Source organism: Ostrea edulis, chromosome 2, assembly GCF_947568905.1.
Source record: "Ostrea edulis chromosome 2, xbOstEdul1.1, whole genome shotgun sequence".
NCBI classification, from domain to species: domain Eukaryota; kingdom Metazoa; phylum Mollusca; class Bivalvia; order Ostreida; family Ostreidae; genus Ostrea; species Ostrea edulis.
Window position 1 is genome coordinate 56,114,584 of NC_079165.1, and position 25,417 is coordinate 56,140,000.

At 35.3% G+C, this 25,417-nt stretch overlaps 2 protein-coding genes across 5 annotated transcripts in view; one reads left to right on the top strand and one right to left on the bottom strand.

Moving 5' to 3' along the window:
• Positions 1 to 9,007, top strand: part of LOC125679218 (lymphoid-specific helicase-like) — a 67,858-nt gene extending 58,851 nt beyond the window's left edge. For all 3 annotated transcript variants that reach the window (XM_048918258.2, XM_048918259.2, XM_048918260.2), the window contains 5 exons: positions 4,024 to 4,143; positions 4,244 to 4,360; positions 5,270 to 5,429; positions 5,982 to 6,206; positions 6,344 to 9,007. In XM_048918258.2, the coding sequence (XP_048774215.2) occupies positions 4,024 to 4,143; positions 4,244 to 4,360; positions 5,270 to 5,429; positions 5,982 to 6,206; positions 6,344 to 6,420 (699 nt within the window). In that variant the 3' untranslated portion in view covers positions 6,421 to 9,007. The remainder of the gene's footprint in view (positions 1 to 4,023; positions 4,144 to 4,243; positions 4,361 to 5,269; positions 5,430 to 5,981; positions 6,207 to 6,343) is intronic.
• A 9,446-nt stretch (positions 9,008 to 18,453) lies between these two features.
• Positions 18,454 to 22,221, bottom strand: LOC125679223 (heat shock 70 kDa protein 12A-like). 2 transcript variants are annotated; one of them, XM_048918268.2, is made up of 5 exons: positions 22,079 to 22,221; positions 21,581 to 21,927; positions 20,117 to 20,338; positions 19,792 to 19,939; positions 18,454 to 19,672 (listed from the first exon to the last, which is right to left on the bottom strand). In XM_048918268.2, the coding sequence occupies exons 2-5, from the start codon at positions 21,902 to 21,904 to the stop codon at positions 18,612 to 18,614; spliced, it is 1,755 nt and encodes a 584-aa protein (XP_048774225.2). In that variant the 5' UTR covers positions 21,905 to 21,927; positions 22,079 to 22,221; the 3' UTR covers positions 18,454 to 18,611. The 2 variants fall into 2 exon arrangements, with proteins under 2 accessions (XP_048774225.2, XP_048774226.2); XM_048918269.2 differs by having other exon boundaries at positions 22,099 to 22,184.
• Positions 22,222 to 25,417: the final 3,196 nt, after the last annotated feature.

Here is a 25,417-nt window from a genome sequence, read left to right on the forward strand (position 1 = left end):
AGATACTATAAGTACTATCATTTATACCAAATAGAATTTTAGTGCAACCCCCCCCCCCCCCCCCCCCCCCCCCCCTCAAACTTGTGAGAGCCCTATTTTTTTTTTTCAAATCTGGCATATACATGACATCCATTTACAATTACATGCACATGCAGGAGTTATATTTTGGGCACATATGGAATACATAAATGCACAAAAAATGAAACAGCTCCAAATTGTGCGTTTATAGGCATGATAGATGTTATTATAAAATCGCGTTGTGAAATAGCAGAGGAAAAGTGGGTTGAATACAAATTCAATTTGCCATTTTTTTCACTTACCAAACGAAATTATGATTTCGTTGTCCACGTTGAATGCATCCATAGAATTCCTCTTCTCAGAAGAAACTTTGTTTAAACTCTCAATGACTACATAAACAGTATTGAAACTCGCAGCACTCGGACATCACGATCACGCTACATCAACAACTTTGTTTACGTAGCGCAGCTATGCATGGTGGTGAATTTCGTGAGGTAAAAAGTGCCATTCTGCACGGACGAAACATTTAGTCCACTATTATTACATTGACGTATTCCTAATCTAAACTATGGCCAAATTTCTATATCTTTCGTCGAGACGACCCTCTCAATCATCGATTCAGTCACAGCAACAACTTGTACTTTCGGAACCCCTTTTTGTTTTTCAACTACTCTATGGCGATGTACGGAATTCCGAAAAATAATTTCACGTGAAAATACACGATTTTTACTGATCACGTGGTTGCTATCGGTCTCTACCTTAAAAGAAAATATCAATCCAAAATTCGATATTAAACAGAAACCAACAATTGTAGTCAACCGAATTTTCACTGCCATTTGAGCAAATGAGTCTCGTGACTCAAAACAAAGCTCGACAGTTTGATAAAATGTTTTCAAGAGACTGTTTATGTGATGAAAGAACCCATAAAATCGATATTAGTAAGTACAAGAAGAATCGTTTTATTGATTAGTTATGAGCTTAAAATTGAATTCGGCTTGTAAGTATTTGAAATCAGCCAGAGAATGCCGCCTCCAGCGAAATTTCTAGATTTCGGACCAGAACACCTCCTGTATTCGTATTATTATTTTTTAATTTTGGATCGAAACCAAAGAAGATGTAGAAAATTTTTGTCATTATAAAATACTGATCTGCACCAGAAACGACTTTGAAATTTTCTTCAAATTAAAAAAAAAAAATTCACCAGAATGGCGTAATAAAAACTTATGGGTCGGTGTGAATTTTCAGACTCGGTCGGGCGAGGGGAAACAAACAATATTTTTATTTTGGCCTAGTGTGCTGCTTTGAATTACACTATGAGGTCAGTCGAGAAATAAATATTTCCTAAGGACCCAAAGTATAGAAAAATTCGGACGCCTAAGTTGAAAAGAGATGTCCTTGATCCTATAATGACACTAAACTATGTGGATGGCATTATGATAAAGACCAGTTTGCTGATAATATACGCAGTTGCGGAGGGTATAATGTTTTTTAACTGTCTGTCAGTGCAACTCCTCTGAGATAGCTCAACAGAATTTTGTGGAACTTTGTAGTTAATAAGGACACATTGTGTAGATGTGCATATTCCCAAGACCACTCAACAGAATTTCATGAAACTTTGTAGTTAATAAGGACACACAGTGTAGATGTGCATTTTCCCAGGAAATTCTAATTCAATAATTTTTTTGGGAATTGTGCCCTATTGAACTTTAAATTTCGAGCCAGTCTGTCCTGTTCTTCCAGTAATGCATAGCATTACCATTCATTATTTAATTGGGGGAAAAACAAAGACAAGCAGGCAAATAGCATTAATTTTAGCAGTAGGAGCAAAGCTCACAATTTAGTATTTTAACTCGCTGATCCACATCCACAGGACTGTAACGTATTACTTTGGCATTTAAAGATACCGAATATTAAAATGCAAGTTTTAATAATTGATTTTAATTTATTCAGAAATATTAGACAGTGATAAAACAACATAATCAGAGTCAACATCCTCAATTGTTAGGGTCACTCAGGTGACATATTGCTATTGGTCATCATGTGGTAACAATATATGATTAGTCATATAAATATGCAAGCATCTTCAGGTAGTGCAAATTAAATTTTTTTCAATTCAGGTACCCCAGAGTAGGTCAAAGGTTTTTTTTATTAAAATGTACAAGAAATTGATTTTCACCGATACCAAAATTGGGGGGAAATACTGATTAATTCCTCTCTGTCTGAAACTATAATCTTGCCTAAATTGTTAAAATAAAGGGCCAGGCCACCTTCCAAGGGGAGATAATCAAGAAAAGGTAAAAATAGGGTAGGGTCATTAAAAAATCTTCTTCTCAAGAACCACTGGGCCAGAAAAGATGAGATTTATAGATAAGCTTTATTAGGTAGTGCAGATTCTAAATTGTTAAAATCATGGCCCCCGGGGATTGGATGGGGCCACAATAGGGGATCAAAGTTTTACATACAAATATATAGGAAAAATCTTTAAAAATCTTCTTCCCAAGAACCACTGAACCAGAAAAACTGAGATTTATATGAAAGCTTCCTGATATAGTACAGATTCTAAATTGTTAAAATTATGGCCCCCGGGGGTCGGATGGGGCCACAATAGGGGGTCAAAGTTTTTTTGGTTTTTTGGGGTTTTTTTTTTTTTTTTTGGATATAGTGCAGATTCAGGTTTGTTAAAATCATGGACCCCGGGGATTGGATGGGGCCTCAAGGGAGGCATCAAAGTTTTACATACAAATTTATAGGAAAAATCTTCTTCTCAAGAACCACTGAGCCAGAAAAGCTTGAGATTTATATGAAAGCTTCCTGATATAGTGCAGATTCTAAATTGTTAAGATCATGGCCCCTGGAGGTTGAATGGGGCCACAATAGGGGGTCAAAGTTTTACATACAAATAGATAGGAAAAATCTTTAAAAATCTTCTTCCCAGAACCACTGAGCCAGAAAAGCTGAGATTTATATGAAAGCTTTCTGATATAGTGCAGATTCAGGTTTGTTAAAATCATGGCCCCCTAGGGTAGGATGGGGCCACAATAGGGGATCAAAGTTTTACATTCAAATATATAGGGAAAATCTTTAAAAATCTTCTTCTCAAGAACCATTGGGCCAAAGAAGTTCACATTTACATGAAAGCTTTCTGACATAGTGTAGATTCAAGTTTGCAAAACCATGGCCTCCAGGGGTAGGTTTGGGGCCATAATAAGGACTACGGTTTTACATGCAAATAGATATGGAAAATCTTCTGATATGGACCAAGGTGACTCAGGTGAGCGATGTGGCCCATGGGCCTCTTGTTTTTGAATTAGAAGTGATGTATCTTTCATGTGTCATGTATGCATTCCTTGTGATAAAACCTATCTTTACGTACCAAAGTTTTTGACGTTGGATTTTGACCTACTATTGATAAAAGTTAACCTAGGCAATATCTCCTGAACTGTTTAAGGTAGGACTGTCCTTATGGGTAGACCTTACATTTCATACCATGATCACTGACCTTTATTATGGTTATGTTGTGACCTTTGGGGCTAGGTTGGAGCCACAATCTGTGATTAAAATGTTTTATGGGAGTTCTGGGTTTTTTTTAATCTTTAAAATGCAAGAGCTGAACAACAGGTGACTCAGGTGTGGGATGTGGCGCAAGGGCTTCTTGTTCATTTTGTCATTGTTAGAAAGATCTTTCATTTCGGAGTTCCAAATGACAATAAAGAAACAAAAACTGAATGATAACAAATAGTGAGTGAATGATGAATGCTTTGTGAACAAAGAACATGAGCAGTTGATGGACAGTGAATGCAAAACTGATTTGAAAGTGGAATGTTTCAGGGACTGTATAACCTGCAAATGAAAATGTGTTGACTCCTTCCACACACGCTTCAAGTTTACTGTACTCTGCAAGTGAAAAAATGACTAATCTTACTTTTTCTATTGTTTTAGAAATGATATATAAATAGCATAAAGTTCAAATGTTGACATGATGATCATAGATTTTTAATTTTGCAGGTGCTGATCTTCTCTCAGATGACCAAAATGCTGGACATCTTGCAGGACTTCTGTTATTTGAGGGAATACAGCTTCTGTCGGTTGGATGGCTCCACCCACATTCAAGAGCGCCAGGAACAGGTAAACAAACAATACTTTGAAATATCTGCTATTTAAAGCCAATTTTCAGTATGATTTCACAACAGATCTAAATTCTACATCACACCCTAAACTTTTTCAGATGGCTGATTTCAATGAAAACCCCAACACCTTCATTTTTCTGTTGAGTACAAGAGCTGGAGGGTTAGGAATCAATCTAACTGGAGCAGATACAGTAATTATATATGATAGTGACTGGGTAAGATGTCCTACTTTCTATATGCCCATCTTTAGTCAGGATGATACAACAATATCTGTACATTCTTCTGTGTAGCTTCTTTATGGGTCATTCTATATCATGTTGTAATTTTGATCTATTTCATCTTGTCTTCTAGGAGATTTGTCCCTGTATTTAATGTTATATGGAGGGTACATGATTTATCCATCTAACTCCTCCCACAGTTTTCAAGTTAACACCTTATTTTACAGAGTATTTTGATTAGTATTGAAGGCATAAATTTTGATTTTTTTATTTATTTATTTTTTGTAATAATTACGGGTTGTTGAACTTGGTCAGTTTTGAGGAAATACTACATAGAGAGTACATGATTTATCTTTTAATTTTCCTTTCACAGTTTTCAAGTGTGGACTTTCTTATTTTACAGTGTTATTGTATATAAGTATTTAAAGATGTGCATGTAGCAAGGATTTTGATTTTCTTCTATTTTGGAGAAAATCACAGGTTGTTGGACTTAATTAGTTTTGAGGAAATATTGCAAAGTGATGTTTTTTTTCCATCTAACTCCTCTCACAGTCTTTGTAAAGAAATTGAAGATAATCATATTGTAAGGGTTTTTATTCTAAACAATTTTCAAAGTTTCTTTGATGCTTTGAAATTAGTCAATTTTTTGGAAATTTTATTCACACAGAGCTCTTGGTTTGTCTATTTATCCCCTATTACAGTTTTTAGTCTAGAACATTTTATTTTCTACAACTCGTTTTAGCCATATTTACTAATTAAAATGTCATAGAAAACAAACAACTTACATATGCTTGTGAAGGGCATATTATTTACAGTTTTGTTAAAGTCATGTTATGTAGTGGTGATTCATGTATCAGTTTGTGTGATATCTATGATTGGTTTTGAGTGATGACTTGCATTTTACAGAACCCTCAGTGTGATATTCAAGCCCAAGACAGATGTCATAGAATAGGACAGACCAAGCCAGTTATTATTTACCGCATAGTGACTGCCAACACCATTGACCAGCGCATAGTTGAGAGAGCTGCTGCCAAGCGAAAGCTTGAGAAAATGGTTATTCACAAGGGTAAAGAAAGAGTTCCAAAATTGTACTTACTGAAATGCTTACAAGTTCAGTTAAACACTGGCAGTGTAATTGATAAAAAATTGCTGTAAACTATCAACATAAATACTGTAACAATTTTCTTTCAACACTACAGAAAAATGAGTTCACATAAATGAATTTTCAGACCTATCAGAAACTATGCCTCCAGAATACATACATTTTGAATAAAACTTAAGAAGATTTTGCAGATCATGAATTTTGACCAAATTTCCTTAAGTGGAAAAGAAAATTGGCTCTCTGTAAATCCATAATCAAAACACATTTAACATTTTTAGGCCCCAGAATCATGAAAATTACTCTGATTTGAGTCAGTCATATTTTGGGTGTTAACTTTAGACAAAACTAGACTCAATTTAAGTACTTGACCGCACCCTTGTGTTAAAATTTTACAAATCATTTTAATTTGAACTGGTTGACTACTTTGCAATTTTAACATAGTATACAGATTTTAAGAGCTGGAGATGTTCCATGAATCTAGGGCCTAAATGTTCTTGAAACTTTATACTTGCACAGGAAGATTCAAATCTGGCATTGAAAGCTTCACAGAGACGATGAAGCCTCTAACACCCCAGGAGTTGATGGACCTGCTTAAAGCAAAGGACCACGAGAAGGAAGTGGAAGATGTGGAAAACTTGAGTAAAGAAGCCCTGAACAGCCTGTTAGATAGATCAGACCTATATGCCAAATGGAAGGGTGATATCAACAAGGCCACCAAAGCAAAGGCACAGAGATCTAAAGGTAATATGCAACATATACTGATAGGTTACTCATAAAATGGTTTATCATTTTAAACATATCATTTATCATAATAAGTTATGATATACAGAACACAAGTTGTAGTGAAATATCTTTTTTAATCTTTTCTTTCCATTCAGCAAAGAATTCCAGAACACCACAGACAACTGAAGACTTGGCATCTGTGTTTTCAATCATCGATGAGGATGTAGAGTAAAAGAAACCTTGGTTTTCTCACTCATTTACCAAAGTGTCAGTCTATGTTTATCCTCTGCCGAACCTCTGAATCAGCTGTATTGATTTTTAGAATTAACATATTCATTAAATTAAAGCCAACAGGCCAATCAAGTACAGTGTGTTAAAAAAATTAGCTAAACGTACACCCAAGTTTAAATTGGTGAATGTTAGCCTAACTGAAACTTAAAACAAAGATAAGGTATGTTGAGATAGTCAATTTCAATGATATCGCTATTGAAGAAACCATTCATAGCAAAATTATGTCATTTTGAAATGTTGCCTTATATAAATCCTCAATGTTTCATTTTCATTGCATATCTACACTAGAATGATGTCATGATACTTGGTTGTTTACCACTACAATTAGCCTAATGTGTAATTAGAAAAACAATTTTGATAAGGTTGCAAGATAAAGCAACTGGCTGTTTGTATGGTGTAATTTTCCTTATAGTTCTAGATAGGGCTGATCCTGAGGGTCTAGTGAGTAGACTTTGACTAAGCATATGGTATACATGGATTTGGGTTTTCCTAAGAGGAGAAAAACTAACCACTGTGTTTAAAGTAGAGAAAAATCACCAGGTTGTGTTCAAAACAAGTACTTTTCATGAAGTTGTGCTTCACAGATCTAATTTTTGTACGCTGTCTAAGACGAGAAGTATCATGGTATTGCGTTTGTGTCCGTCAGTCTGTCTGTTAGCTCTTTTGTGTCCGGCTCATAACTCGATATTATGAGGTCTAGAATCATCCAAGCATCTATGGTTGAAGATAAGTTTTAAAGTTAGGTCATTGTGACTTTTAAGATGATATGGCCCTATGTGTCTTAACCCTTTTTTCGGTTCGTGTAGACTGGAGTCCTAGAATCAACAAACTTTGTCAATTGGTGCATCTGGAGAGAAATGTAAATGACCAAAAACTGTTCTAAAGGAGGTAATCCTTACAAAAATAATGCAGTAACCTTGTTCAAAAATGCTATCATGAAATACACATTTATTTCATGAATTATAGCTATATATAACTAAAGCAATTAATATAAATGAATATTTTGTTTCCAACCATAACAACATAAATATGCAGTTGGTGTTGTACTGCTAAAATGCACAGATTTAAAGGGACTGGTTCACGATTTTTGATAAAAATATTTTCCATTTTTGATGTTAAACATTAGAAATATAGCTGATTTATTGTTGACAGCCAAAATTTTGACCTTCTGAATGCAAGAATGAGAGCTATATTTTAGCCTTAAATATGTGTTATGTAAACAAAGACTCGAGTCTTTTTATGTAAACAAACAAACAAGTGAAATATTGATTTTGAAATATAATGCATCTTAATTTTGCATGGTCACAAATTTTGACTTGTAGATGACACATTTCACCCCAAAAATGCTTGAAAAATGAAAGATATAATAGTACTTAGATCGATATCCTTTTCTTTTGAAAAATTCGTAAGCAATAGCATACCACAATCTTTGTTTACAAAACAAATAATAATCTCTCTATAATGAGCTTCTGTGATGATGTATAACCTTAATTTTCATGTGAAATCTTTCAAACACATTAGACAGTAGATTTTGATCATTAAAAGGGAAAAACAAAATTTTGGGTAAAATCGTGAATCAGTCCCTTTAACAAGCACAACGCACAATACAATTCCATTGGTCCCTTGGGAATAATGATCTAAGCCATAGTGTTTCAAGGAGTTCAATTGGACATGTAAAGATCATTTTGAGAAGAGCCATTTTGCATCTATTTAGTTAAAGATTGATTAAGTAAAATGTAAGAAGGTTGTGGAAATGATTGTCACTCCTAGCGCTGTGGGGCATTTCTTTCTACAACCCAAAATTCAAATCACATCAGAGAAATTTTCTAATTATAGATGTAATAAAATGAAAATATGTTTTGAAATATCATTTGTGTAGTTATTTGAGGAATTCAAGAGATATCTTAACAAATCAATTCTTGCACCAAGGTTGACATTATTTTGTCCCATGCATGCTCATCTGTTAATGATTATGATGAATGAACATCTGACGGGTGTATCATGTGCCGTGGTGGTGCACTTGATCGTCATCAGTGCTTGTAAATATTCATGTAGTATTATACCAGTGGTGCTCAATATCATTTTAGAATCTATTAAGTTTTCATTTTAACCATATATTGTCTGTTTACATGTTTTAAAGCTTGACAAATTTTCTTTACTGTAAGACATGCAGAGATTTATTAATACATTATTAATGTGTGCAAAACTGCTGAAAATGAATACTAGTATCAACATACCAGTAGTGTGGTACGTATTTAGGGACTATTATTCATTGTAAGCATCAATTTTAATTGCCATTGTTTTCTATTGATCATTCATGTAGGCTCTTAAACAAAACTTTTGAGTTTACTTTCGTAAGAATGTACATCTACTTCCCAATGATTGAAATGTTATGAAAGTGCAGATGTAAGAATACTTGGTTGTACTTCTTTTAATGATTTTTTTTTTTTTTTTTTTCATTGTCATTTTGCAATTGAATGTTTAGTTTAGAAGGAAAATCTTCACCAGAAATAAATCATCGAATAGGTCTTGTTTTTCGATTGATATTTCTCTTAAGGAAGTTAGTTCCTGAGATTTTTAGCACAACTGTGCAGGATGCTACAACTAAGTAATTAGTGGTTCAATACAGAACCCACTGGTGCAAACATACGAGGGCGAGTCAGTAAGTAACCAGCCTATCCCATTTCTGATTGACCGAGACGGTTATGATTTTTCATGCCTTGTTTCAATACATGTTTTATACCTGGGCACGCGTATCAAGTCATTCTTTAATAGGATATTGAATGGTGATGCAAAGGCATACTTTTCATCTAAAGTTGAGTACCGTGCTATAATTCGGTACTTGTAATTAAAAGGAAATACATGGCGAGTTAGCCGATGTTTATGGGGTCTTCTGCACCATCTTTTCCTCGGGTTAATTTCTGGATAGGGGAATTCAAACGCGGTAGAACGTCTTTAGAAGATGAAACCAGGTCTGGATGCCACCACAGACAATTGCGTCGCTTGGGGGTCGAATTTACTATATAAAGACTCTTTATATAGTAAATTCGACCCCCAAGCGATGCAATACGGAAGTTCCGAGTTCCCCAAGAGTTATTTCCCTTTGTCGAACTCTTCCGTAAATTATGACGTAAAATATGATGACAGTGGGTACATTTGCTAATTACTAACGTTGTATTATTTCTTAAAAGATGATATCCAGAGTTTCTGAGACCATCCTATCTCAGGGAAAAGGCAACTTTAGTGAGTTTATGAGTATTGGATAACAAAATGGCTCAAACAAATATTGTTAATTGCCATCTTTCTTTGATAAAAGCGTCACTCATGTAGAAATGATTCAATAGCGCGAATTTGATGATCTTATTCAAACAGATTATGCTTGATATGGCCAGAATATGCATACCAGTGATTGATATAAACAAAAGTTACGCTTTTATTACATTCATCGTACGTAATCGTTATGTACAATGCCAGTCTACGATATAATGTATACATTGTGTACCCACCATACGTCATAAAATGCGAAAGAGTTCGACAAAGGGAAATAACTTTTGGGTAACTCGGAACTTGCGTATTGCATGTGGATGCCACCGACGAAGGAATGTGTAAGAAAGTTCGGGATCTGGTATACTCTGATAGGTGGAAGAAATAGGTTAGGCATTTCACATAGTAGCGTTTCAACAATCTTGAATGATCGTTTAGGTATGAGCAAGCTAACAGCCCGTTGGGTCCCCAAATCCCTTAGCGATGAGAAAATGGCAACCAGAGCATCAGTATGCAGCGCCTTGTTGAAGCGTTTTAGGTCAAAAGATGATCTTCTTTTGCGTTTGGTGACTGTAGATGAGACTTGGGTTCATGATTATGAGCCAGAAAATAAAGCTCAAGAGTCGTCAGCGAGTAGGGCCTGGGTCCCCGAGGCCAAAGAAGTTAAAGACGCAACCATCTGCTGGCAAGGTGATTGCCACAGTATTTTGGGACGCAAAAGGCGTTATTATGTTGGACTTTTTACCCAAGAGAAGTACAATAACTGAAGTACACTATGCAAACTGCTATTTACATGAAAGCTTTCTCACATAGTTTGTTCGAATCATTGCCCCCGGGTGTAGTATGGAGCCACAATAGGGGATAAAAGTTTTGCATACAAGTATATAAGGAAAATCATTTAAAATCTTCCTCTCAAGAACCACTGAGTCAGAAAAGCTGATATTTACATGAAAGCTTTCTGACATAGTGCAAATTCAAGTTTGTTCAAATCATGGCCCCCGGGGGGGGGGGGGGGGGTGTCAAAGTTTTACATACAAATATAGGGAAAATCTCGAGAACCATTGGGCCAAAGAAGTTGACATTTACATGAAAGCTTTCTGACATAGTGTAGATCCAAGTTCGGGTAAGTTGGGGCCATAATGGGGACTAAGGTTTTTGCATGCAAATATATATGGAAAAGTCTTCAGATGTGTGTCCCTTAGTTCCCATTAACCACCCCCACATTTCTCTTTTGTTAGCTTATTATACATATCAAGTAATCATACTCCTTATATTATCATTAAACTTTGAATGATATATTATCCTTTTACTTCATATCTATATTGTAATTTCTTACGTACATCATTATGTGGACTTTACCTTGTACCTTAAAGGAGAAGGCTTATATAGGCGCTGCTTAATCCTTATTATGTTATTCTTGATAAAATACTGTTTAAAATAATGGTGAGTACTGTGCTATTTTAATGAAGTGTTAGTGATGGGGCATAACAGAGAGAGAGAGAAGATATATTTTATGTCGCCCTATGCACAGGGGCCTGTCACGAAATATTTGCATTCTTTTATATATGACCCTTCTATATATATAAAATAATAATCTTATTTTATATATAGAGAAGGGTCATATATAAAAGAAGGCAAATATTTCGTGACAGACCCCTGTGCCCTATCAGCATAATTATCTGATATCTTGTTTCTGTTGGTTGCCTACCAAACATTTGCTAATGCCTGTGTTTGTGGTTGTTTACTAAATAAGTGGAAACTCCCATGTTCAGAGAGCATGCCACCATGGGCTTGCCTCCTACCAATCATTGGTTTAATAACCCACCCAACCACAAAGCTTGCCACCATGGGCTTGCCTCCTACCAATCATTGGTTTAATAACCCACCCAACCACAAAGCTTGGACTTAGGGTGTACCAAGTGATCTGGTACACGCAAACATCTTTTGTTTGAGGTGTAAAACATGTACTAATTAAAGTTTTAAATCTGTGTGATATTACAGTTTCTGTTTCATCCAATATATCTTCTATTTTTATATAGTGTATTTCAGTTTTATAATTTATGATACAAGTAGTTGAGACTTGGAACTAGTTCAAATGTTGTAATTTATTAATTTGGTTGATATATTTTTCCAAATAGAACACTTGATTCTTTTCTTTTTTTAAGTTTAGATTAATTTACTTGTAATTTTGTATAAAAATTAAGTATTTTGGCCAATAATTTAAAAATTTGGTCTCTAACCCACATATTTTTAGTTCCATTTTAGATTTTGAGACAAGACCTTGAAAATTATATGAAAATTTAGAAATTGACATTACTCCTAATATGTCTTCTTAAACTCTCAAAGAGGGTGTTGCACAGAAGTGGGAATTTTCCCTAATCGGAGCTCCGTGCCAACATTCGTGACGTAGAACTGACCTTCATTCATATTTATACTCATATTTATATTTATATTCATATTTATACATGTAGTCTAAAGATAATTTTTGAAATCGTGAAAATTAAATTGTCTTCTTTTTTTTCCTGAGTATCAGATACAATGTATACGGTTGCATGTTACGAGTGTATAAAATATTTAATATTCTATACTACTACAGTCCAAAAGCTTTTATACTCGTATGTTTTATTTTCTACAACCAACAATTGGCAACTGTACATGACTGACCACAAAACAAAATATGGGAAGTTTAATACGCATTAATAAAATTCAACATTATTCAAAGTACATGCATCTGTAAAATTTGATTCAACATAGGAATTTGCTACTGGAATACGTATAAACTCAAACTGTTTAACGGTTATTTACCTCGTTTGACCTTAAAGTTTTTCTTCCAAGCTTTGCAAAGTTCACAACGGTTTTTCGTAAAAGGCACCACGCCTTCATTCAGAAAAACATACAAGTTCTCATTAGCAGCCTTGACTATTAAAACACAAGTAATGCATGCTGTATTCGGCGCGTTTGTTGAAAGTCCTACTCACAAACTAAACAGTGTCCAGGTTGGAAGCTTATTTCAAACTCAGAACATGGTAATAAACAGAGATTTATAAAAACTGGAAGCGTGTTTCAATTAAGAAAAAGAAATCTAGATGGAAAAGGAATATAAAAAAAAAATGTGTTCGTGAGGGAGTCGAACCCGGTCGTTTTAAAAATATAAAACATCTTCATATTTAAGAATCGACGACCTTTTTTTTTCTTCTCTTTTTAAGAATCGACGACCTTATCCACTGAACCACGCAGTAGACCATAAAAAGCTAATGAAAATTAACGTACAGGTGAAGTTGAAAATAATACCAGTGAAGTCGTTTCGATTTTTTTTAAATTTACGAAAAAATGCCCTCGTGAAACAAAATTTCAAAGCGACAGTTTTTTAGAGGAAAACTTGAAGAACATGCCCATGCTAAATTTATTTTGTTTCACGGAGGCAGCTTTTCTGAAATTCGGGGATACCCCTCCATTTTAACGCTAAAAATCATATAAATCGCTTGTTGCTCGATTTAAACTCGAAATATTTTGGCTAATTTTGTCAATAAACGTCTTTTAAACTTATTTTCAAAAATTATTGAACCAAGACATACGTTCCAATTGGTTTTATCATATATTTGAATAACTTTAAATTTTTCGATCTTTCATGCGACACCTTTAGGGAAATTAACATGAGACGTGCAACATCTTCTTGATATCATGAATTTTTTCGTATGTCAAGTTATTCCAATTACTAAACCAGATTGTTAAACTTTGCAGAAAAGTCTCAATCTCTACCCAGAGTTATCGTTCCCGCTATGCTCCACTAATACCCAGCGTTATCGTTCCCGCTATGCTCCACTAATACCTCTGTCAACGTCTAAAAATCATATCAAAACGTTCTAAAACTAACTTAGCCTATCAAGCTGTAATGATCATATCTAAGCAAATCAAACACTTGTCTGAATTTTATAAACGCAGAAGCTGGTAAATATGAGACACCTGAGCGAATTAAAAGGTTTTATATAAATATTCATTCATCCAATAATACTAGAATAATCATGGAATTCGTTGTTTTTGTGAACTTACTGTAAGATTTTAAGCTTAACACTAAAACTTGTAAAATCATACTTTATAATGCAATAGGTAGAAATAAGTTTTGCCAAGAATCTTGACATTCAGACGTTGACAGAGGTGTTGTAGCGCAGCGTAATACGCCCTCTGGTGAGAGATTGGAAAAGTCTTCGTTGCTGGGTTTGCTTTTCAGCCATGTTGAGGGCCTCCGTGGCCGAGTAGTTAGAGCATCGCGCTCAAAATCACACGGCCTCCCACCTCTATCGACGCCAGGGCCGTAACTGCCGATGAGGCAGACGAGGCAACTGCCTCGTCTGATTTTTTGGCAAAAAAGAAAATAAAATTATATAAATGTTATATTATAGGATATATGTTTAAAATGAAGACAAGCACCTTTGTCTTTGACACCATATTACGATTCTTTACATAGTACAAATGAAACACAAACATGATAAATTGGGATTTAAAAAGTGTCATTTTCAGTCGTAAAGTCAATCGGCGGCCCCCAATCCCCTGCCTCCCCTGATTTAGAACCCTACTTACGGCCCTGGACGCGGGTTCGAATCCCGCTCGCGCCGGTAAGTGAGAAAGTTTCCCAGTTTCCTTTCGGAAGGTCGGTGGTCTCTTCCCAGGTACATTGTATCTGGGTTCTCTTTTCCACCAATAAAAACTGGGCGCCACCAGATAACTGAAAAATTGTTGAGTGTGGCGGAAAACATCAATCAATCAGCCATGTTGATATGCTATTCATGTTCACGGAAAAGCATCAGACAGGTAGTGACATCGATTGTAAGGTCGTACAACCAGTTGTAAGAGATGCTGGGTATTCGTACGTGTCACGTTTTGTTGTCAGGAAATATAACAGACGATGTTACACTTTATATATTTATTAATTTTATATCTTTTTGTAGTCGTACGATTCATCGGGAGATTGCACAGCTAGTCGCACCATCAATCGCTGAGGATACGATCTGAGTCCAACAGCTGGTTTGACCTTGCGCAACTGGTAATATGACTTGTCTTCGACTACTACACCACTACAGGTCGCCGAAGACTGTCTAGTTTATACTTAACGAATCATTTCCTGTTGTGATATTGCCACATAATAGATACAAATCAGGCTCAAAGATCTACGCAACAAATCTTGAAAGCTTAAATAGTACATGTATTATCTTTCATTTAAGTCGTCATTCGTATGTGCATATGTTTAATTAACTGTATATACGGTAAATTTCACCCTCGTTTTATGTTCGCCTTTATCCTTAATGGGCAATGTTAAAACTGAACGAATATTAATTCATTCACTACTTTAAAGTAGCAAAATCTGTGTGATATCATCTTGTGATGTGTATTTCGGATTGCATGATGTAGAATATCTGTGTAGGTGTTACTGTAGATGAACATACATTATCAGATTCTCGATGTCCATACTCTCACTCCGACCAGAGACATGATATATGTGTCTCTGCTCCGGTCAGAAAATCATATAATATAGGCATTTATGCACAATACGATTTGAAACGGCTGATCGGCACGAGCTAATCATACGTATAATGGACCGAAAACGTGTTTACTGTAGGGATACAAATGGAGTTAATCATTTGGTGGATTTTTTTTTTTCGGAATAAAGAGATTGCTATTTTCGGCAAGTGCACATCTCTGGTCCGTTACAGGATACCAAGTATTCGATGCATTTTCTGGGCGAGCATGCACACTGGGTACCTGTAAAGTGCGAAACGAAATCTACGAAAACGAAACGAAATCCACCGAAACGAAACAGATTGTATAACCGAACTCTTTTAACTATAATAATTAACTCCGTTTTGAAATTTATGGATCCGAAATTAATTGCACATGGCATCATATCAACTTCGGATATGTACCTTGTGCTTATTCACCCCCCCCCCCTTTTTTTCCTCCAAATTTTAAAACTTTGTATCAGTCAAGCCGAAAGCCTACATCAAAGGGGAGGCGAATTTTTTCTAAATGTGGTAACTTTCACAGGGGCCTAAAGTACCATTTTTAGCCGAGTTGCAACGAAGTTGAACTCGGCTATTGGTTTGGTGATGCGGGGGGGGGGGGGGGGGGGGGGGGCGTCAACAATTGGTTTCCGGATGATAACTCGAAAAGTTTACAATCTAATCAAATGAAACTTTGATATATTGTTGGGTACCAGGTAAGGAAGACCCCTATTGATTTTGGAGAAAAAAGGTCAAGGTCACAGTGACCGAAAATAGAATGAAAATTTCAGAAAAATTTATTTTCCGGATGATAACTCAGAAAGTCTAAATCCGAATCATATGAAACTTTGATATATTGTTGGTAACCAGGTAAGGAAGACCCCTATTGATTTTGGAGAAAAAAGGTCAAAGGTCAAGGTCACAGTGACCGAATATAGAATGAAAAATTTGGTTTCCGGATAACTCAGAAAGTTTAAATCGGAATCAAATGATATTTAAAGATATTGTTATGTATCATGCAAGGAAGACCCCTATTGATTTTGGAGAAAATAGGTCAAGGTCACAGTGACCAAAAATAGATTTAAAATTCCCAAAAAAAAAATTGTTTTCGGAGGATAACTCGAAATTTTTTAATTTGAATCAAATGAAACTTGGATATATTGTTGGATACCAGCAAAGCAAAGCCCCTATTGATTTTGGAGAAAAAACCATCAAAGGTCAAGGTCACAGTGACCGAAAATAGATTGAAAACTTCAGATATTATGGTTTCTGGACAGTAACTCGAAAAGTTTAAAACTGAAATTAGTTCTTCACAATTATAAATATGCCACATCATTCCTGACTTTACAATGTATCCCATGCAACATTGATTTTCATTATAATTAAAAGATTCGGTTATACAATCTGTTTCGGTGGGTTTCGTTTCGGTAGATTTCGTTTCGCACTTTACAGGCACCCGGCGTTTTGACAACCTTTTTTATGTGCAAAGCAAAACTAAGAAGAAATATTTTTTAAATCCGGTTAACCTGTGTAACGTAAGAGTTTAATGAAAGCTGAAAATGTCATTTGGAATTTAGAATCATGAATTTACAAGTATATTTCTTCGTAGTTTTGTTTTGAATGTTAAAAAAATGAGAATGGATAAAAGGGAGTATGGGTCCAACGTCAGGTGCCTGTGATGTGCATTAATTATGTTTATGCATTGCGATGTGCATTACCTATGTTTTATGCATGGCGATATGCTTTACCTATGCTTATGCATGGCGATGTGTATTACCTATGTTTATGCATTTTGCCTGAAATGAAGACATGTATAATGCTCATTGCTTATTTCCTATTTGTAATTGATTTTTACGCGTTTAAGAAATAATTTTCCATTACTGCGACGCTTCACGCCGCGCTTCTTGGAAATTATGTAAGCGTGAAGTGTTAGTTCTTACTCTCATGCACTTTCAAAACTGAAGTTTATATCTCATATTTACATTCTTCTTTCATTTCTGTCGAAGTTTCCAGTCGTTAAATAAATTTTCTATTTTCACAAGATTCATACGCCCATTGTTTACAATTGCAACGCATTCATGACCATCACTACTATGTGTAGAGATATCAAAGGCAAAAACATTGGAAGGGTAAATATTACATATTCTTGATATGTTTACTGCAAATACTTGAAGGACATGTAAGCATGTAAAGAAAAAGCTTTTTAGCTCACCTGAGCCAAAGGCTCAAGTGAGCTTTTCTTATCAAAAGTTGTTTGTTGTCGGCGTAAACTTTTCACATTTTCATCTTCTCCAGAACCGCTGGGCCAATTTCAACCAAACTTGGCACAAAGCATTATTGGGTAAAGGGCTTTCAAGTTTGTTCAAATGAAGGGCCATGTCTCCTTCAAAGGGGAGATAATCACAAAAATGCAAAATTAGGGTGGGGTTATTCAAAATCTCAAGAACCACTGGGCCAGAGGAGCTGAATTTTACATGAAAGTTTCCTGACATAGAGGAGAATCAAGTTTGTTAAAATCAAGACCCCTGGGGGTAGGATGGGGCCACGATAGGGGATCAAAGTTCTACATACAAATATATAGAGAAAATCCTTAAAAATCTTCAAGAAACACTGGGCCAGAAAAGCTAAAATTTACGCGAAAGTTTCCTTACATAGTGCAGATTCACGTTTGATAAAATCATGGCCCTCGGGGGTAGGATGGGGCCACAATGGGGAATCAAAGTTTTATACATGCAAATATAGAGAGAGAAAATCTTTAAAAATCATCTTCTTAAGAACCTCTGGACTAGGAAAATAGAGATTTAGACGAAAGCTTCCTGACATAAAGCAGATTCAAGTTTGTTAAAACTCATCGCCTCCAGGAGTAGGTTCGGGCCACAATAGGGACTAAAGTTTTACATACGAATATATATGGAAAATCTTTAGATATATAGGGGCCAAGGTGAGCGATGTGGCCCATGGGCCTCTTGCTTTTTTTTTTTTTCCTTCACATTTCATTCAAACTTATATCAAACTATTAAAATGTCTTACTAATTTACTATATGCTTATTGTAATTTTGAGATATGCATGGTATCATGAAATGTCATTCTATTTCTTTTTCATTCTCTATACATTACGATTGGAAAATAGCACTGGTTTAGGCAAGCGACAAAACCACACTGGTGTAATAATTACATTTCTGATATTCGAAAGAAATATGACAAACAAGATGAAATGTGGCGTATATGTCACTTTAAAAATTATATATAAATGAAATTAATGTACGCATCTACAGGACAATCTGCTTGGTGGAGTTAATGACATATTTGTAAAGTTCTTCTGTTGACAACAGCACCAAGTATATTACACCCAAAACAGTTTATATGAATATTATTACGGTTCATTTCCAAGAAAGTCGAATTTTGCTGTAAAAATGTCACGTGTTGCTTCGTTTTCTGCTTTAACTCTAAGTTCTGTCCCTCCAAATATTAACTGCACTGCAACCTCGCGATTCAAGCCGCCTTTCGTGTTCGGAAATCCAACTGTTAACTTCCCAAGATAATGACACCCTGCATCGTCTATATATTTTGGCAATTTATTCTGTTCGCTGACGTAAAGTTCTATGTCAAGTTCTAGCTGATCTTTTCGATTGGGCCTATAAATACGTTTCGGTGACGCATATTCAGTGTGAAGTGTTGTTCCTTTCTTCACATGTACATCGAACACATCGGAGCAGAAATCGCGATCTTTCTTTGTCGACTTGTGATGTTTGGGAACGAATTTTTCATACGATGCCACTCCATAAGAGTACTTCGTCACGCGTGCTACTATTGCTCGGGGGTTGTGGCCAAATAAAACGGCACCTTTCAACACAGCTAACCCCGCATCACGTGGAATGACCACGCGACATTTAAAATGTTCGTGTATATACTTTTGCAAAATTGGTGATTCGGAAAATCCACCCACCATCAATATTATATCAGTTCCTGAGAGATGTGGATTTTCCAGTAAATCAGTAATATGGTCAATGATTCCCGTGCATGCTGGTGCAAAAAAGTTATCAAAACAAGCCTGAGTAATTCTAAGTTTATCCCCCTCCCATTTCATACTTTTGTTATATTTTGATTTTTTAGTAGTCTCTATAATGTCTATGCCATTCGTGTATTCCTTATACCACTCCGTGAAAGAAGCGGGAATCTTCATCGTCACTTTCGACTGTGGTACAGCGGTTTTCTTTCTTTTCTTCATTTCGAAGTCTCGAAAAAGTTCGATATAATCTGCAGTGTGCGATAAGCAGTACGCCTCCATGTACTGTTCTCCGACCACTTCCATAAGAAAGCTTTTGAAGGTCATGTCAACATAATTACCGCCCCAGTCACCCCCGCTCGCTTTCTCCAGTTCCTTCAGGTCTCCATCTGACGTGACTTCATGAACTGTTATGTCAATAGTTCCACCTACAAAGGGAAACAAATTCCCTATTATCATTGGAAATCGTAATCACAGAGTGTAGACTACATGTATATAAATACTCAACAGTCCAAAGGATGTGTAATGTTGTGTTTACATAACTTACCCCCAGCATCCAGAACGAGATATTTACTGCCTGCGTTGAACACACCCACTTCGCCTCCCTCGAGTTTTGTTAACGGCAGATAACTACAGTAGATAGATGCTGCCTCTGGTTCCAAAGCAAGCATGAGTCTATGTCTTGGAATACCAGCCTATTAAAATCACATCATGGCAAAAAAAAAAAAAAAAGACTTCTAAGAAAGGTAACTCTTACATCAGCCTAGTATCACCACTAATGCATTGTTACACCTTACTTATCGGTTCTAAATTCCAAGGTTCCTAGACCCTTACATGCGTTCAATTAGCTTTGTATTATATTGTTGACTTACTTTTTCTGCGGCCGCTCGCATGAACTGTTTGGCAGGATCTGACCAGATGGCAGGCACCGTCAGTACCCACGAGATCTCGTTCTCTCTCACCCCTGTTCCTTTCCTCCTGACTGTGTCCAACACTTGTCTTATAAAATATTTTATGGAATGGACAAATATATCCAGCGCCAACATTTCCCGTTTCCCCGTGATCTCTTTTATTTTTGTATCCGTGGTAAGTCTCTGTAAAATGTAACAGCAGTTGGTTTAATCAAGAATGACAAATGAACAATTTGTAGAAGTAGCAGGTAGTTGAGGTCATATCAAGTAGGGCTTCGCAAAATGAATCCCCTCGCAACTTGACTTATTTCCAAAAGTGCACTCCAATGATCTTTTGGTTCTTTGTACAAGAAATGTGTAACTGAGTTAAACATACACATTATATATATAAACTGTGTTACATGGTATCATAATTGTTACAATCAGTTTCTAACAATCAGTTTCTTAGGTATAAAGAGTCTCTGATATATAAACAAATTTCTTTTGTAGATACAATATTGAGAGGATTCAGTAAACAAGGTACAGGATAATAATATATTTTTGAATTCTTTTTTCTTATATGTTTGTATAAAGGACAACCAAGTAAAAAATGTTTTTCATCTTCAACACTGGTCTTTCAATGGTAGCAAAATCTGTTTTCTCTAGGAATGACAGGATTGAAATATCTACCTGTTTCTATATATATATTCTATATATATTTCTGATGCACACTTATTCTTGGTTTTGTAAGGTAAGAGCACAGGTTCCCCTTTTTTCCCTCATAGTTAGATAATGTATACTATAAAATGAGAGTTTTTCACATTGAGTGTTATCAATATGTTTTAATTTTTCAAAGGTTTTACTTACAAAGAAATCATTTAGTTTAGAACCAAATACATGTAGTTTATTTGTTGTATCACAATTAATATCCAACTTTCTTTGTAGTTGTTTTATAAAGCTTTGCCAGCATTTTATATTTTCATTGGCCAACTTCGTATCTTCCAAGAATGCATTTTTTAAACAAGATTATCATCATTTCATGTTGTCAGATTTTCCAATCTGGAAAAGTAATTAAATGCAAGCGGAAATATTTTAACATGTAAAGGGGATTTGTTAGTTCAATAAAGAAAGAATTCCTGCACGCTTGACAATTCTGAATTGCAACGAACACATGATCTATCTGTCACTCTGTTGTGAGAGTATGTTAAATTATCACCCAACCCTGGTGCTTTGCTCTTTTGGTTGTGGAAATCGCCCATATCGGCAACAAATATGACTCGGTTTTTGTGGTTGAACTAAAACATTTGCAAGGCGTTAAAAATATATATAGAAAAGGTCCAAATACGATAGAATCCTTTTCAATCTTAGATAATTAATTGATCCAGATGTATCACATAGTCGCCAAAAGATAAAGTAACCTTGATTCCATGGAAACAAGAATTATACCTTGCCTTCTCCGACTTTTTTACTCAACTCCATCTTAAATCTTCGAAAGTAACTGTAATCTCGATGATAGTCCTCCTCTGCTAACTCCGAGTACTTTGATTCTGCCTCGTATCCAAACGCAACAAACTCATTGTCTTTCCCAAGAAGAAGGGTGGTGGGAGTTTTGTAGGATACCAAAACACTTGATGGTGCATTCCAGTTTGGGATGAATATTTTCAAAGGTTCCTCCGCGAAATCACTTCTCAATGAGTATGCATACCCCGAGTATGTTGTACCAAAGTCAATGGCACAAACCAGGAGACCCTCCCTTGACGATATTGACATGGCTGCTTTTTATATCACCATTACTAAAAACAATGACGAAGTACTAAACTATATACATGTACATGAATAACGAGAAAACGACATGGTTTAACGAGACTTGATATGAAAACTATATCACACATTTATTTTACGTATTAGAATTGAATTCTAATATCTTTAGAAAGAATAAATTACCTGAAGAAATTGATACAAACCGAAAGTTAAGGTTTCCGGTTAGAATGCGCATGCAGGTAGATTTAGTTTGCATAAGTCATGCTTCATTTTACAATGTCAATAGATAGATATGGCAAGGGATTTTAAATGAGAGATTACGCATGATTGTGATAACCCAATACCTATAGTATGGCAGCCAAACGTTGCTATATTTAATCTTTTCCATATGTATTGTATAATTTTCCATTTGTATTCTATATTTCCCACTTGTATACAGGGTTTAGTCTGTATCATGTTTAAAGCGAGCAGCATATTCCGGATACTCAACCACAAGATCAGTTGATCTAGAATCTACATGTTGGTAAACAGTAGTTATGAAAAGGATTTCTGTTATTCCCTTCTTATTTTTTAGTCACTCAGTGATCAAGCATAAACTTTAAAGTTCATATATATTCGATTATTACATTAAATAAATTCACAGGCATATCTTCTAACGTTATAGACTTTTTTTCTCAAATTTTTTGCACTTAGAATACACAAACACTCATCATATAAAAATTCAGAGTTTCAAAGAAAAGTATGGGAGTATTATCAGCTTTCAAAATCACAAAAAAAGTTACAACGTTTTGCCTAAAAATATATGGTGGAAATTGAAAGTGGGTATTATAAGTCAATTTTTAATTAATGGCAACAAAAAAATGTACTTTTCATTCAAAAATTTTTCTCAGTTAATGGCCAGGATGCATCTTGACTTGGCCATGATTTTAAGATGGAAATACCAGGTTAATGTTGGGAGATGACCAAGCTGACCTGGTTTGTCAACATGGGTTGGTCGAGATTGTTACAATGGATTAGGCCTATATCAAAATGTTTTCTGTACGGTCTATATCTCGGACAAGTGGTGGGGTCATATTTCAACATTGAAAAATGACCCCCAAATATACACAATGTTTTTGCAAGTCATATCTCAGTCAGGTACATGTAGTAGGGGGTCATATTTCAACATTAAATTAATGCCCCAAATATACAAAAAGTTTTCTGTACAATCTATATCTAAGTCAAGAAGTGGGGGTCATATTTCAACATAAACGAAGTGTTTTGTCAAATACAATGACCCCCCCCCCCCCTCCCATGTATGGCGTGTAAAACGTTGCTACATTCGATAATTTTGTGAATCTTGTCATCCTCATCCTCATTTATTCGCTCAAACCACAATGGAAATGGTACATGAGGTACAATACAGAAATTTCATGTATCAATACAAATAACGTCAGAGGAATGTATATAGGTATGCAAATAAACAAAGTGAAATATATACATAAATATGTACAAAAATTTGAAGTTAAGTGTTAGGAGAACAGACTAATTCGTATATCTTTAAAATAAACGTGCACAGGTTTTTAAGGTTTTTAACATTATTCGTTGACATGATTACATAAAATTTCATTACATTTGGTCTTGTACAATATTTTCTGTGTAGGTATTCTTTTCTTATACTGGATAAAGCACTGCACTCTAATACAAAATGATATTCATCTGCAATCTTTGTTTCATAACATAAAACACATAATCTTTCGTTACATGGTATACTAAATAATTGCATTGTGGATAATATGACGTAATAAAGCGTTCTATTATACTAAGGACAATTTTCATTGGTTGGGAATAATGAAAGTATCCGGCAATGCAAAATATGTAATTTCTTGTTTCATACTAGAGATTATTTTTATGAAAAACAAATGTCTCCCCAAATTGGTAGTGCTCCAAATGAAACCTGTTTAGCTTCGATAGAACCATTTTCTCGTAGTTTATCTAGGCCTCTGTCCAAATGCTTTTTTGAAAAACTACATGGGCTTTTTTATGGCCGACAAAAAATATCCACGTCTTTTCCCTCATTGAAAAAAAACCTCTCTCTGAATCCTTTCTACTGACATCTAGTACACCCTTAAACGGCACAAAATACCCTGATCCAGTGTTACTTACAAGCAGTTAATTAGTCCGAAATATCTGACGTTTTCCTGGCAAGGTAAATATCAGAATCATAAAAAAGCCAGGAAAACGTCGGATATTTCGGACTAGCCGTTAATGTGATAATTGGCTCTTTAGCCCATGAAATCTAATTTGTTTATGAAATGGCTAACAACTGTTTTGAAACCCTCTCGCTCGAGGTTGCATATGACGTCACACATACATGTAATGGCGCGTTAAATTTGAATTTCATCGCTTTCAAACTTGAAAACTACGCAAAATGTTTCATCTAAAACACATGTAAAGTAGTTTTAGGCATGGAATGAATTAATTTTGCTGAAAGAATTGAAAAGTTTGGAAACATGCGATGTGTTCTTTAATGTACTACATGGTATGGAGGAGAAAGCATAAACAGCGGCATAGACATTATGAGCTCCGATAAGCCACATAGGAGAAGTGTTCACAAACTATTATTTTACACCCTCTCCACCCCCCTGACCCACTATAACAATTGGATCCTCCTGTCCCTACAATATGTATATCTAAAAATGGCATCGAAGTATTATACAAAGTTTCAAGTCTATCGGATAAACCATATAAGACACAGGCACTTGTTTCATACATGGGTCCCTCCTCCTTAATAATATTAAGGAGGGGGACCCATGTATGAAACAAGTGCCTGTGATATAGGAGAAGTGTTCACAAGATTTTGTGATAGACAGACGGACAGAAAGTACAAAAATAATATGTCTCCCCCTGGAAAAGGGGAGACATAATAAAAGTTATTGTTTCCTGAAATCTGTGATATTTTTGATGTAAAAATCCGTCGTTTTCCCCCAAAATGAGGAATTTTAATATGTATTGGCCATAAAAAAAAATTTCAGTGTAATCTTATATTATGAATTCTATAATATGGAATTATTTGTTTTGTCATTTTTTGTTTGACATAAAAGTTATTTATTATTTCCAGAAATCTGTGGGTTTTTTAAGTTGGTTTTTCATTATTTTGCCCCAAAATTCAGAGAACGTATGAAAATCAATCTAAAGATGGCTGAAATTAGTGACACTAATCGCAATCGATCAGAATAACAGTTAAATAGATTGTTTTGACGTTGGCAAATTTTGGCCCTTAATGCCCCTGGGTGTCCCTTGGGAAAGTTATCTATTCGGTCCACCACCACCCCCCTCTCTCTCTCTTTGACAATCCATTTTAAACATTTGTATTATATGTATGTAACGTAAAAGTAGCTGTTAAAAAGTTACCCCATTACTGATCAAAATTTAACGTTAAAATTTTATCGGGGTCAACTTTTAATGTTAAGAAATGACCCCTGGGGTCGTTTTTCAACGGGGTCACTATTTAATGCTACACCGGCAAGGGTTTTGTCCTGG